The sequence below is a fragment of the Miscanthus floridulus genome, chromosome 13 (genome assembly GCF_019320115.1).
Source record: "Miscanthus floridulus cultivar M001 chromosome 13, ASM1932011v1, whole genome shotgun sequence".
In the NCBI taxonomy this organism is placed as follows: Eukaryota; Viridiplantae; Streptophyta; class Magnoliopsida; order Poales; family Poaceae; genus Miscanthus; species Miscanthus floridulus.
The window spans coordinates 44,871,005-44,885,267 of record NC_089592.1 but is presented as its reverse complement, the minus strand read 5'-3'; the positions used below and the strand labels follow the sequence as shown (position 1 = coordinate 44,885,267).

The 14,263-nt window shown below is 47.5% G+C and overlaps 1 protein-coding gene across 1 annotated transcript in view; it reads left to right on the top strand.

The window, feature by feature from the left end:
- LOC136499769 (formin-like protein 6) overlaps positions 1-13,035 on the top strand; it is a 42,572-nt gene extending 29,537 nt beyond the window's left edge. The window contains exons 20-25 of the mRNA XM_066495303.1: positions 9,553-9,624; positions 9,782-9,898; positions 10,459-10,527; positions 11,814-11,880; positions 11,991-12,494; positions 12,617-13,035. Coding sequence (XP_066351400.1) covers positions 9,553-9,624; positions 9,782-9,898; positions 10,459-10,527; positions 11,814-11,880; positions 11,991-12,373 — 708 coding nt within the window. The 3' untranslated portion in view covers positions 12,374-12,494; positions 12,617-13,035. The remainder of the gene's footprint in view (positions 1-9,552; positions 9,625-9,781; positions 9,899-10,458; positions 10,528-11,813; positions 11,881-11,990; positions 12,495-12,616) is intronic.
- The last annotated feature ends 1,228 nt before the right edge of the window (positions 13,036-14,263 follow it).

Sequence of the window (14,263 nt, the reverse complement as noted above, 5' to 3'; positions counted from 1 at the left end):
CGTGGTAGCTGTGGTGGCACCGGCTATGGTGAAAGGCGGCGGCAGTGGGAAGCAAAGCTCCGTGGTGGCGGAGCTCCAGATAGTCAGTGCACTCCTTGACATTATTGAGACATGGCGCCGCACCGTGATTCTTAGCATCCACCAGCCAAGAGCGCGCATTGTCAAGATGTTCGATTCCTTCCTCCTTGTAGCTGCTAGCTCCGTCATCCAACACGGCACCATTGATCTGATCTGCTCCTTGCTCGTTGACGGTTTGATGCGGGTCTCAACCTGCTCCCAAACGTCGACGCCCTCAAGTTCTCCATTGACTCAGCTACCAGAGGATAGAGAAGAGGGAGGGAGTGGACGGGGAGAAAGATGGGGATTTTTTTTTTTGCATGTTTTACCCAGCCTCATCCACGTAGGCATTTAGAGGTGTTGTGACTGACTGGCTGATTTTGGACCTCTACTCGAGCGAGGCATTAGATTGAGGACCTCTACATGTGCTGCATTGATGTCTTTCGTGTTTCTATTTGCTTTCTACATCTCATTTGTGTGACTTTATGTTTAATTAGAGCTGTTAGCTGAACACACAAACAATCCCTATGTGAGATAAAGGGCTTTAAAAGTTTTGTTCTGTTCTCTCCCTAGTAATTTATGAGGGTTAAGCCTAGTGCTAATACCTCAATGTATCTAGTTTACCTACTTAAGCTATTTACTAATTCACTGTCTAGGTTGTCTAGTAGTTTTCAGATGCCTTAGCATCCAAGCTAGCATCTACTTTATGCATTAGAATATGCTGTAGTAGTTGAGACCTTGTATCCCAAGTTTGCTACTTCTATTAATACAAAGAAGCGGCCTATGGCCAAGCTGCTCTCTGGCAGATCAAATTCTACTTGTCTAGATTGTTACCTGTGCAACAATTGGTATCTAGAGCCAAGGTTAGGTGAGAGCTAGGCCATGTCCACCTCCAGCGAGCGCGCTCTGTGTGCAGCCGCCAACGCCGGCAGCGCCGGCGAAGGGGTGGTGATCTACCCGGACGACGATCGCGCTCATCGCCTGGCCGCAGCAGAGGCCGCAGCCACACAGGCGATCGAGGCGGCCAGGCAAGCAGTGGCAAACACAGCCGCCGCGCTGCTCGCGGAAATGGAGCGGCAGCCCAGAGGATCGCGGAGGTCGGCGCGGCACTGCGTACCTTCACCGTTGCCAGAGCACCGTCACGGACGCGGAGCCCGTCGTAGGTCGCCTGCGGCCGTCCAGACGGTGTACAAGGACTCCGGCGTGGGCACGCCGTGGTTGATGCTGACCAAGACCAACTACCACGAGTGAAGTCTGCTCATGAAGGTCAAGATGCAGGCACGCCAGCTCCAGGACAACATCGAGTATGGCGACCTCCCGTACAACGACGACCGGTGCGCGCTCGAGGCCATCATCGCTGGAGTACTGCTGGAGATGGGTGCGCCGCTCGCAGACAAGGCGTCTGCCAAGGAGGCGTGGGACTCCATCGCCGCGGCGCGCATCGGCGTCGACCGTGTCCGCCGCGTCATGCTACAATGTCTGCGCAAGGATTGGGAGAACCTCGCCTTCCGCCCTAGTGAGCAGATTGAGGATTTCGCTCTTCGTCTCTTCGCCTTGAAGCAGCAGATGGCTCACCACGGTGACACGGATCTCACGGAGGAGCGGGCGGTGGAGAAGCTGCTGTGAGCCGTGCCGAAGAAGTACACGCCCAGCTGAGGATCGCGATCGAGACCCTCCTCGACTTCCAGGACCTCACCATTGAGGTCACCGGGAGATTGAAGACGGTGGGTGATCTCGATGAAGAATCCTCCCACCGAGCCAATCTCCGTTGGTGGGAAGCTGATGTACACCGAGGAGCAATGGCTCGATCGGCAGAAGGAAAAGAAGAAGGGTGGAGACGACTCTGGCTTGTCCAGTTCGTCCAAGGAGGATCGCCGACGTCCCCGCGGCGGCAAGAGCAGAAGCCAAATGGCGACCGTGGCTACCGTGGAGGCGGGCAAGGAGAGAAGGCTAGAGTCGCCGGCGGCGAACCGCGACGACACCTGCCTCAACTGCCATCGCGCCGACCACTGGGCGAAGGACTGCCCTCAGCCTCGACGCGAGCGTGGCGGCGTGGCACACGTCGCTGGGGCGGATGATGATGAAGTCGCGCTCTTCCTGGCCCACGGCTTCCTAGAGCTAGAAACAGAGGAGGATGCCTTCTGCTCCAAGGCTAACGCCAACCTCGACATCGACGAGCCTCGAGCCCGTGCGTTCCTCAACACCAGCTCAGGCGAGGACAAGCTGGATGGCTGCTACCTCGACAGCGGTGCCACCCACCACATGACCGGCCGTCGCGAGCTCTTCTTCGACCTCGACACCTCTGTTCGTGGCTCGGTGCGATTCGGCGACGCGTCAAGGGTGGAGATCCAGGGCGTGGGCTCCAACGTGTTCCAAGGGAAGACCGGCGAGCACCGCATCCTCCACGGCGTCTACTTCATCCCGGCGCTGTGAAACTCCATCATGAGCCTCGGGCAACGCGATGAAGGCGGGTCCAAGGTGGAGATCGACAAGGGCATAATGCGGATTTGGGATCGGCGCGGGCGTCCTCGTCAAGGTTTGTCGCGGGCCCAGCCGCCCCTATGTCCTCCATCTTGAGACAAGCATAGCCGCTCTGCCTCGCCGCAAGGAAGGACGATGAAGCCTGGCGCTGGCACGAGCGGTTGGGCCACCTCCACGTCGAGGCGCTTCACAAGCTTGGCAAGGAGGCCATGGTGCACGGGATGCCCGTGATCAAGCACATCGAGCAGCTCTGCGACACCTGCGTCACGACGAAGCAGCGCCGACGCCCCTTTCCTCAGCAAACAGAGTATCGTGCGCAGGAGCAGCTGGAGCTGGTTCATGGCGACCTATGTGGACCCGTGACGCCGGTGACTCCGGGCGGGCGGCGCTACTTCCTCTTGCTGGTGGATTACGCGTCCTGCTACATGTGGGACGTCCTGCTGCCTTCCAAGGATGCTGCCGCGGGCGCCATCAAGCATGTCCAGGCCGCAGCGGAGGAGAACGGCCGCAAGCTCTGGGTGCTGCGCACCGGCAACGGCGGCGAGTTCACCGTCGCAGAGTTCGCCGACTACTGTGCAGGAGAGGGCATCTGGCGCCACTTCTTGTCGCCTCACTCGCCATAGCAGAACGGCGTGGTGGAACGTCGGAATCAGACCGTGGTCGCCATGGCCCGGTCGTTGCTGAAGCAGAGGATGCCGGCAAGTATTGGGGGGAGGCGGTGATGACGGCGGTCCATCTGCTCAATCGCTCGCCGACTCAGAGCTTGCAAGGCAAGACCCCCTACGAGGCTTGGCACAGGCGGATGCCAGTGGTGAGCCATCTGAAGACTTTTGGCTGCGTCACCTCCACCAAGGAGTTGGGTCAGCTCCGCAAGCTCGATGACCACGGCAAGCCCGACGTCTTCATCGGGTACGCAGAAGGAGCGAAGGCGTATCGCATCTTGGACCCGGTGACGCAACGCGTGAAGGTCGCCCGCGACGTCGTCTTCGACGAGGGGCGCGGTTGGGACTGGTACACTCCGGACGCAAGCTCGGCCTCGGCGACAAGCGACTTCACCGTCAAATACTGGTGGCCTAGAGGAGCAGGGGGAGCACAGAGTGCTTCGACGGCGACGGCTGGAACTACATCACCATCGCCATCGCCGTCAGCGCCGCGCTCGCTGTCACCAAGTCCGGAGGAGCCCGGTGGGACATCGGCAGCCGTAGCCACTTCCCCAGCACCCCAGCCGGCTTCGCCAACACCACCTCCTGCGTCCCCTGCTGCCCCTACAGCTTCACCTACCTCACTGGTGGCAGCAACAGTGACCGGTGACCAAGTGCAGTTCGCCACTCCGTTGGAGGATGATGAAGAGCGACTCAACGCCTACTACGACAACGAGCCGCTACGCTACCGCACGATGACCTCCACCGCCGCAGCATCTCTTCGCTGAGCTGCACCTGACGCACGCCGGCAAACCTGCCAACTTCGCCGAGGCTAAGGATGATCCGGCATGGCGGGCGGCAATGGAGGAAGAGATCAAGGCCGTGGAGCAGAACCGCACCTAGGAGCTGGTGCCGCTGCCCACTGGCCATCGCCCCATCACCCTGAAATGGGTGTTCAAGCTCAAGAAGGACGAGCTGGGCACAGTGATCAAGCACAAGGACTGGTGGCGCACGGCTTCATGCAACAAGAGGGGATCGACTACGACGACGCGTTCGCTCCCGTGGCGCGCATGGAATCTGTCAGAGTCGTCGCACTGGCGGCTCAAGAAGGCTGGCGCGTCCACCACATGGATGTGAAATCCGCCTTCCTCAACGGCGACCTCAAGGAAGAGGTGTACGTGCAGCAGCCGCCTGGCTTCGCCGTCGCCGGAGAAGAACGAAAGGTCTACCGCCTCCGCAAGGCTCTCTAGGGCCTGCGGCAGGCACCACGCGCCTGGAATGCAAAGCTGGACGCCACGCTCAAGGACATGGGCTTTCAGTAGAGCGCTCATGTGGCGGCGATGTACCGGCGGGGCAGTGGGCGCTCTGTCCTGCTCGCCGGCGTCTATGTCGACGATCTCATCACCACCGGCGCGGAGGAACGTGAAGTGGAGGCGTTAAAGGCACAGATGAAGATCTTCGACATGAGTGACCTTGGCCTCCTCAGCTTCTACCTCGGTGTTGAGGTGCGCCAAGATGCCAGCGGCATCACCCTCCGCCAGACACACTACGCCAAGCGCATTCTGGAGTTGGGCAGAATGGCTAGCTGCAACCTTGCCCACACTCCAATGGAGGAACGACTGAGGCTTAGCAGGCACATCACGGCGGAGGAGGTCGACCCCCACACTACCGGCAGCTCGTGGGCAGTTTGCGCTACCTGGTGCACACTCGCCCTGATCTGGCGTTCGCCGTCGGGTTCGTCAGCCGGTTCATGGAGCGGCCAACGGTGGAGCATCAACAGGCTGTCAAGCGCATCCTCCGCTATGTCGCTGGCACCCTGGACTTCGGTCTGCACTTCACCAAGGCCCCCGGCACCGCGCGCTTCACCGGCTACTGCGACAGCGACCTCGCCGGCGACATCGACACAAGCAAGAGCATGAGCGGAACGTTGTTCTTCCTCGGCAACTGCTTGGTCAGTTGGCAATCCATCAAGCAGGAGGTGGTGGCACTTTCAAGCTGTGAAGCCGAGTACACTGCCACCACTACTGCTGCTACACAAGCTATGTTAGTCTCCTCAGCAGCAGAGCTTCTCAGCAGGCATGTCGAGGTGGTTGAGCTGAAGGTGGACAGCAAGTCAGCTCTCGCTCTGGCCAAGAATCCAGTATTCCATGAGAGGAGCAAGCACATCAGGATCAAGTACCAATTCATCCGAAGCTGCCTGGAAGATGGAAGCATCAAGGCCAATCACATTCCAACCACTGAGCAGCTTGCAGACATTCTCACTAAGTCTCTGGGCAAGGCTAAGTTTGAGGAGATGAGAGGATTGGTCTAAAGCAGATCATCTCCAAAGCTGATGAGAGGATTGGTCTAAAGCAGATCATCTCCAAAGCTGAGCACAAGGCTAAGGGGGAGAAATGAGGGTTAAGCCTAGTGCTAATACCTCAATGTATCTAGTTTACCTACTTAAGCTATTTACTAATTCACTGTCTAGGCTAGTTACTATTCACTGTCTAGCAGTTTTTAGATGCCTTAGCATCCAAGCTAGCATCTACTTTATGCAGTAGAATATGCTGTAGTAGTTGAGACCTTCTTGTATCCCAAGTTTGCTACTTCTATTAATACAAAGAAGCGGCCTATGGCCAAGCAGCCCTCTGGCAGATCAAATTCCACTTGTCTAGATTGTTACCTGTGCAGCAATTTATAATCATAATTCATATGTTTCAATTGTAATCTCCCACTACGACCCAAGGACCATGACAAACAGCTCGGATATTCCTTAGTTCCTGGAGGAAAACAATTTTATTGTCATTGCCTTGTGGCCCATAAACACAAGTGAGCCACCATGGTTGGCCGCCTCTCGGACAGAATTGAACAGAGGCACAGTGGGAATCAGATCGGGAACTGAGAGCTGGAGCAAGATAGTGATGCCAAGCAGTGATCATTCCACCACTAGCTCCAATGGACGGCACTGCAACAAAATTGTCAAATCCGAGCCCAACATGGATAAAAGGACTTGTTGTGAAACAGTAGCCATCTTAGTCTCCTCGATACAAACTATGTCTACTCTAGCTGAGTCCACCAGAGTTCTTACAGTGTCAAGACAAGAATAATAACAACTTCAACAGAGCCATGATGGGCAGATTTGGAGGATTAATCAATGATTTATCGCTCGTGGAAATACCTTTGCATGGTCGCAAATTTACATGGTCCAACGGACAAGATTGTCCTACCTTGGTCAAGCTGGACAGGGTCTTATGCTCAACTGATTGGGAGGAATTGTTTCCAAATTGTTTGCTGCAAAGTGCTTCTACAGACAACTCCGACCACTGTCCAATCATCTTTGGATTACAGGACAGCAAGACGGACAAGAGGCGGTTTCATTTTGAAGTTTTCTGGCCTAAACTGGAAGGGTTTCAGGCTGCAGTCGAGGATGCATGGTCAGCTATACCTGTGTCTTCCTGCCCCTTCGAGACTCTCCAAAAAATTCAGAGCTGTCACCAAAAGCCTGCAAAGTTGGAGCCATAAGAAAGTTGGACATGTGAATTCACAGTTAAGCCTTGCTAGAGAAATACTCCATGTTGGAAATTGCGCAGGATAACCAGAACCTTACCGATCAGGAGATCTGGCTGAGGAATAGACTTGAGAAACACTCTCTAGCTTTGTCCTCTCTTCAACACACTATTGCAAGGAGTCGGTCTCGAATTGGATGGTTGGGTGAAGGTGATGCTAACACAGCCCTCTTCCATCTTCATGCCCGACATAGGAAGAGGAAAAATTTCATTGCAAGAATTGTGGAGGGCAACAAAGTTCTTACTGCTCATGAAGATAAGGCCAAAGCAATCCTTGATTTCTACGATGGCCTGATTGGTAGCAGCTCGGATTGGGGGCAGACGATTGACCTCGTTGAGTTGGGAATTGCTTCTCACAACTTGGATGAGCTTGATGCCCCATTCTCAGAAGAGGAGGTCTGGAAGACAATTACCCTCTTGCCTTCAGATAAGGCCCCCGGCCTTGACGGTTTCACTGGATGTTTTTATAAAGCTTTCTGGCAGGTATAAAAGGGGACATCATGGCTGCATTTTCAGCAGTATGGAGCAGAAAATTCAGGAACTTGGGACACCTTAATTCTGCTTATATAACCTTGCTACCGAAAAAAGAAGATGCTGCAAATGTCAAAGATTTCAGACCAATTAGTTTAGTACATAGTTTTGCCAAACTTGTTACTAAATTACTTGCCAACAGATTAGCTGGTTGGCTGCACCAAATGCTCTCACCTAATCAAGTGCTTTTATCAAAGGAAGATTCATCCAAGATAATTTCATGCTTGTGCAACAAACAGCAAGATTTCTGCATCAACATCACTACATCTGCACCCCAGAATTCTTCTCAAGCTGGATATCACAAAGGCCTTCGATTCTGTTTCTTGGGCCTTCCTCCTTGAAGTGTTGAGGAAATTGTGATTTGGACAAATTTGGTGCGACATCTTGAGTGGGCTCTTGGCCACCTCATCGACACAAGTCCTTAATGGGATTCCTGGAGAGGTCATTCTACACCGGCGTGGGCTGCGGCAAGGAGATCCCTTGTTCCTTATGTTATTTATCCTTGTCATGGATATCTTGAGCCATTTGGTTTTAAGGGCTTCTAATGATGGTTTTCTGCAACCCCTGGCCTCCCGACCATTGAATCAGTGGATGTCCCTGTATGCTGATGATGCTGAGATTTTTCTGCGACCTACAGAAAGTGACATTGCAGTAATCCTTGATATCCTAAATCTGTTTGGTGAGGCATCAGGACTCGAGACCAATGTACAGAAGAGTAACGTCATACCTATCAAATGCACCTCTTCCGATATCAGTACAATACAGGATCACCTTTCATGTGAGTTGCTTGAATTCCCATGCAAATACTTGGGGCTACCCCTCTCCCTTCGGCAGTTGACAAAGGAACAGATGCGTCCTTTTATTAATCGGATTGCTGGTTGCCTTCCTGGATGGAAAGCTGACCTTCTAACTAAGGCAGGTCGATGGATTCTAGTACAGTTTGTTCTTACCTCTGCTGATTTTATCTTGTTATGGCAATAGACCTTGAACCTTGGGTAATCAATAAAATTGATAGGATCAGACGAGGCTTTCTTTGGAAAGGATGTAAAAGGCGGACACTGCCGGGTGGCATGGCCGGTGTGTCGCCCACGTGAATGTGGTGGTCTTGGCATCTCGGATCTTCAAAAACTCAGTTGGGCCCTCCGAATGAGATGGCTTTGGTTGAAAAAAACTGAGCCAAATCGTCCATGGGCAGTATTCCCCATTCATGTGCATCAATGTGTAAGAGCTTTCTTCTCAGTGGTGGTCATTTCTGAAGTCGGTGATGGAGCTCGTACACTTTTTTTGGACAGATAGATGGCTTCATGATCGATGTATTGCTGATATTGCCCCACATTTGTTTGCTCTCATTCCTAAGAGACGAGCAAATAAACGCACTGTCCTGGAAGGTCTCACAAACCAGACATGGATCTCAGATCTGCAGGGTGCACTTTCAGTGAATGCCATTGTGGAATTTCTTGAGCTCTGGGACACTGTCTAGTGTGGAACTAAAGCCTGGTGTGGAGGATTCTCATATTTGGAAACTCAGCTCAAGTGGACAGTATACAGCCAAGTCGGCATATAGGGGTTTATTCCAGGGATCAGTGAGACTATTCTCTTGGGAGAGGATCTGGAAGACTTGGGCACTGGCCAAATGTCGCTTCTTCATGTGGCTTGTCGCAATGCTGGACAGCAGATAGGCTAGCAAGGCGGGGTCTTGACCATCCCTCTCGTTGCCTTCTTTGTGACCAGGACGCAGAGACTATAAATCACCTTCTGGTTGACTATGTTTTTGCACGAGATTTTTGGTTTGGCCTGTTGCAGAAGGTTGGCATGCAAAGCATCTGGTCACCCCAGACTGGTGAAACATCCTTTTGAGGCTTGGTGGGACAGAGCTAGCAAGGCTGCTGGTGGACTGGCAAGAAAAGGCTTGAACTCTCACTTTAGGAGCTTGGACACACTGGAATCACAGAAATCTCTGTGCGTTCAATGGACTTTCACCAAATCTAAATATAGTTTTAACTCTTGCTTCTGATGAGTTGAGGTTGTGGGGGACTGCAGGTGCCAAGGGTATATCTTACCAAACTGGCCTGCTGTCCGAGTTGTGATTGTTTCTGTAGGTCAGGGGTCGTTGTAAACTGTTCTCCAGGCGATTAGTTTTTTTTTCTCTCTTAGAGTCCAAGGCGTGAGTGCGTGTTGTATGGGGTTTCTTTCCCCCTTTTATTCTTCTTAATATAATGATACACCGTTCTCCTGCGTGTTCGAGAAAAAAAATGTTTCAATTGTGTATTAATCTGGTAGTCATGTTTTTGCAGGTGCTTTCTGAGAAACTTCCAGAGCTTCTAGATTTCCCGAAAGACTTGTCTAGCTTGGAGCTGGCGGCAAAGGTGTAAATTAAATGTAGTTTTTGGCATTTGGCCACTTTGAATATTAATCTTAAGTGATTAACCCTTCCCCAGACCCCACACAGAGCGGGAGCTCTCTGCACTGGGTACGCCCTTTTTTATTTACTGATTCATTTCTTGGCGAACTGATATAATGCAGATACAATTGAAGTCTTTAGCAGAGGAAATGCAGGCTGTAAACAAAGGACTCGAGAAAGTTGAGCAAGAGCTTACTACATCTGAAAATGATGGTCCTGTGTCAGAGATCTTCCGCAAGGTGACTGTTACTAACCTTGGAGACTTGGGAAGAATACTTCCATTAGTCTTCGTGTAGATATATACAGCCATAGTATGTGCCAATATGGACCTAGATGATATGGGCCTTAACAGTGACTACTGCTGCTGCATCTTTATAATCTAATAACTGCACTTAACATGACTATAGTACTGTTTGCACCTAAGTACGCTGTTTAGAAAACCAACCTGGACCAGTGGTGTGACTGGAAAACAAAGAATGTGCTGGACATTGTTTCAAGAGAATGGTAAAAGTACTATTTTAGTCCCAGCATTGGCAGGAAGTGAACCCCACACCACTGAGCTGCTTTCAAATGGCCCACACAAAGCAATTATGCTAAGGCGATTGTTTGAGTGACCATAGTTTGCATTTAAAGCAACTGTTTCTTCTTGGTAGTGCCATCACTCATGAAACTGTACACATGGCTTGTTTGTGCACCTTCCGGTTTCTAGAACTATGTGTTGGTACAAGCTTGCTCTTTTAATTTTGATGTTATTTCTTGAATGTATTACAAAGTGGTAAACGAATTACCTTTTTGGCAGACACTGAAGGATTTCCTCATTGGTGCGGAAGCTGAAGTTAGATCTTTGACCTCACTTTATTCTAATGTGGTATGATTTTCTCCCTATAGCAAATTTCATTCATGCCTTATAACAACCCATTAACACTGTCGTCAGTGGATTGTGCTTCTACAAATGAATTGAAAATGAATAAAACATGTTAGAAGTACAAAAATGATTATTAGGTGCTGGGAGTTATTTGAAATAAACTTGAAAATTTGAAAGATAAATTTAGAATAGTCAATAATTCTAAAATGTTAAAAAGAGGGAGCACATACAGTTTAGGACTCTATTGAGAATTAAGGGATTTGAAGATTATAATGTAATCATATCATACACTTTGTATGTCATACTTTGATCTATTTCTTTCGTACTCACTTTTTATTGTCTTTCATCATCTTATGGCCATTTTCTTAGGTCACACTATGTATTTATATTAAGAGGTTTCTGTGAATTTTATTTTTTCCCCTATCATATGTTTAGATATAAGCTGCTTTTAATTTACATTGTTCCTTTATTTATTCTTATAGTACTAGACATATATTACTTTCATTTTTGTTGAATTTTTGATACTTATATATTTTCAATTCAATATGATGCGTTTTCTACAAGGGTATTTTCATCATCTGGATTATTTTTCTTTGTTCTCAAATAAAATCCACTGAGCATTATTCTATATCTTAATTATTATTTATAGTATGGAGTTAGAATAAATTCATTTAGAAGAACTTTGGATTTATAACCAGAAGTTTCTATTGGGTATTTTATTTATTATTATTATTATTATTTTTATTTTTGGTGCACTCATAGTTTTCACTAGCGTTCCTTTTAATATGAAGACTTGATTTTGAGAGTTTCGATTCTTTGTTGTTCTCTTCATTATTGCATTTTTGCCTTTTTCCCTAGAGTTTGACCATATTATTTAATTGGGAAATTGCACAACACCCACTACATTTGGGGGTTTGTCCAAAATACACTTAGAATTTGTTTTTTGTTACAACCTCTACTATTCTCTTGTGTCAAATCATGATATTATGTCATTAGTATGGCTTCAAGGGCAGCATGGTGACGTTAAGCATGTTTCTAGCATCCATGTAATCCAATTTAATAGTCCATATAGTGCACACTCTACTTGCATCTTTTGTTCAATTAGATGGTCCTAATGATGCTGTTAGCCAGGCCATACAACATGCATAGAACAGCATTTAGGGTCATTTGAAAACAAAGAAAGAGTTGTGGATGTGAAACTGACAAAAAAGAGATTGTAAGGTTTTAACCGCTTGTTCAGATTGCAATTCAAAATTTTATCCTAAGCTCCTCTATTTTGACACCTGCAGGGCCGAAATGCAGATGCATTAGCGCTTTATTTTGGAGAAGATCCAGCACGATGTCCATTTGAGCAAGGTGATCTTGCTCACTTATTGTTCTGGGAATATGTTTAGCTTATCTATGAGTTGGAGATTGCTTCTCTTGGTTTTTTTTTTGTTCACAAATATTTCCCCGTGTTTTGGCAGTAGTTACAACACTCCAAAACTTTGTGAGGTTGTTCACGCGTTCCCATGAAGAGAACTGTAAGCAACTGGATCTTGAAAAGAAGAAAGCTCTGAAGGAAGCAGAAGAAAATTGTAAACATCTGGACCTTGAAAAGAAGAAAGCCCAGAAGGAAGCAGAAGAAAATTGTAAACAACTGGACCTTGAAAAGAAGAAAGCCCAGAAGGAAGCAGAAACAGAGAAAATAAAGAAGAAATCTGACAGTGAGAAAGCTTGTAAGAAAGAATTGGAAAATGATAAATCTTCTAAGAAGGAATCAGCAAATGAGAAAGCCAAGCTAAACAACACGATCAAAGAACTAGATATATCACTTCAATCACCTGCCCAAACTGCCAGTGCCAAATGATGACCGTACCAGGTGAACTAACAACAGTAGCTTTTCCAATAGAGGAAAACTACTTTTGGCTGCTCCCAACAATGCTCTCTTTTGACGAATCTGCAGGATAAGGAGGCCAAAAACTGCACTGGTAAGCATCATAGAATTTTCTCAAGCTATAGAAAACAGTTAAATTCTTGATCAATAAGGTATATTTCAGTCTGGGATAAGTACTATTGTATAGCTTATTCCATAGTGATGTCTGTTCTGCAGTTAATACCTTCTCAGGGGATTGTTGAAGAAATGACCCTGGCAACAAGCTGTACAGATCTGACATAATAATAGTTTATCTTTTGGGTAATAGATAGATTATCCTTACAATTTTGTCTTTCTTTCTTGATTAGATGTAGCTAATGTCTGGCATTATTTAATATATATATATATATATGGGTTATTCTGTAGGTAAGGCTATTTTGTAGCTGGTCATAAAATAACTTATTTTATAGCCACCTTGTTTTACTATAATGTTTGTACCAATTTACGATAATGACAATACACATTTATGATATATGGGTTATTATAATTCAAGATGATACTTACTATAATGTTATAGTAAATCATTTATGGGAGAGTTACTATAATCTTGTAAATTAATATAGTAAATTATCGTAACTCAAAGTGGCCATAGAATAACTTATTCTGCGGCCAGCTATAGAACAAACAGTACGTCTATATATATATATATATATATATATATATATATATATATATATATATATATATATATATATATATATATATATATATATATATTAATTAGCTGTTGAAAGATAAAGTTTAGTTCTGACATAATTTTGTTTACTTAGTCTTTTATTTTTGTAGTCAGCTAATATTGTAAAGATAAATTACAATTTTGTTTGTCTTCTTGATCCAAGGGTTGACCCCTGCTTCGATGAATGGTTTATGCATGTAAAACTCCAATTGTGCAACTGTCCTTGTACAAAAGGTGAACCTGTCCCGAGGTCAGTCTTAGAATCTAGAATGGGTGCAACTGCAAGTAGGGATGCAAACATGCATCGACATGCAAATTAAGTCTATTTGTAGGTTCGCGAACAAGCCTATCCCTAACTGCAAGCTTCTTAAGTGGTCTTGCAATGTTTTTATTTGGAATGCTAGAGAAGACACTGACGTCCACGCAAATTGCTGAAAAACATATACATTGTATTTGTATATTTAGTACTCCATCCATAAAATAAGTGTAAATCTCGCATCTCAAGGATTTGATTAATCTGAACTTTTACTATTGTTTGGTACAATTTCTTGTAGCTCGGGCTCCTACACTAGCAATTGTAGCAATACTGTTCACAAGAGAATATTGTTCATAGGAGCTATTCTTCTCTCTCCTTGCAAAATGAATGTGGAGCTGGGAGAAACAAAGATTTGTGGCTTCTTTGGTACTGTAGCATCAAGTCGGAGACCGGCCAAACAGGCCCTAAATATATAAAAAAGATATTAATAGTTATGATATGCTATAAGTATCATTAGATTTATGATAAACTATGTTTATTAGTTCCTGGCGTCGCGTGGCGACTCGGGAAACATTCTCGTCGGGTGATTAGGGTTTCTTCTTCCTCTCGTGCCTGACTCGGATCTCTCCCCGGTGATCTGAGTCCTGAGTCCACAATCCAAAAACCTCGTTTGTGTCCACAATCAATTCTCCGTCAGGAGCCCAGCCTTCCTTTGCTAGCCGAGATTTAGATCGCCGGGAGAACGAGGGTCGGTGTTTGTGCTGTTGGCGGCGGTGACCCCATGGATCCAAGGGGTGATGGAGTGTCGGGGTTGATGGAGAAGTTGAAGTTGTTTGACAACGAGAAAGAAGGGGATCAAGATCGGGGGTGTTAAGGCGGTGAGCAAGGGAGC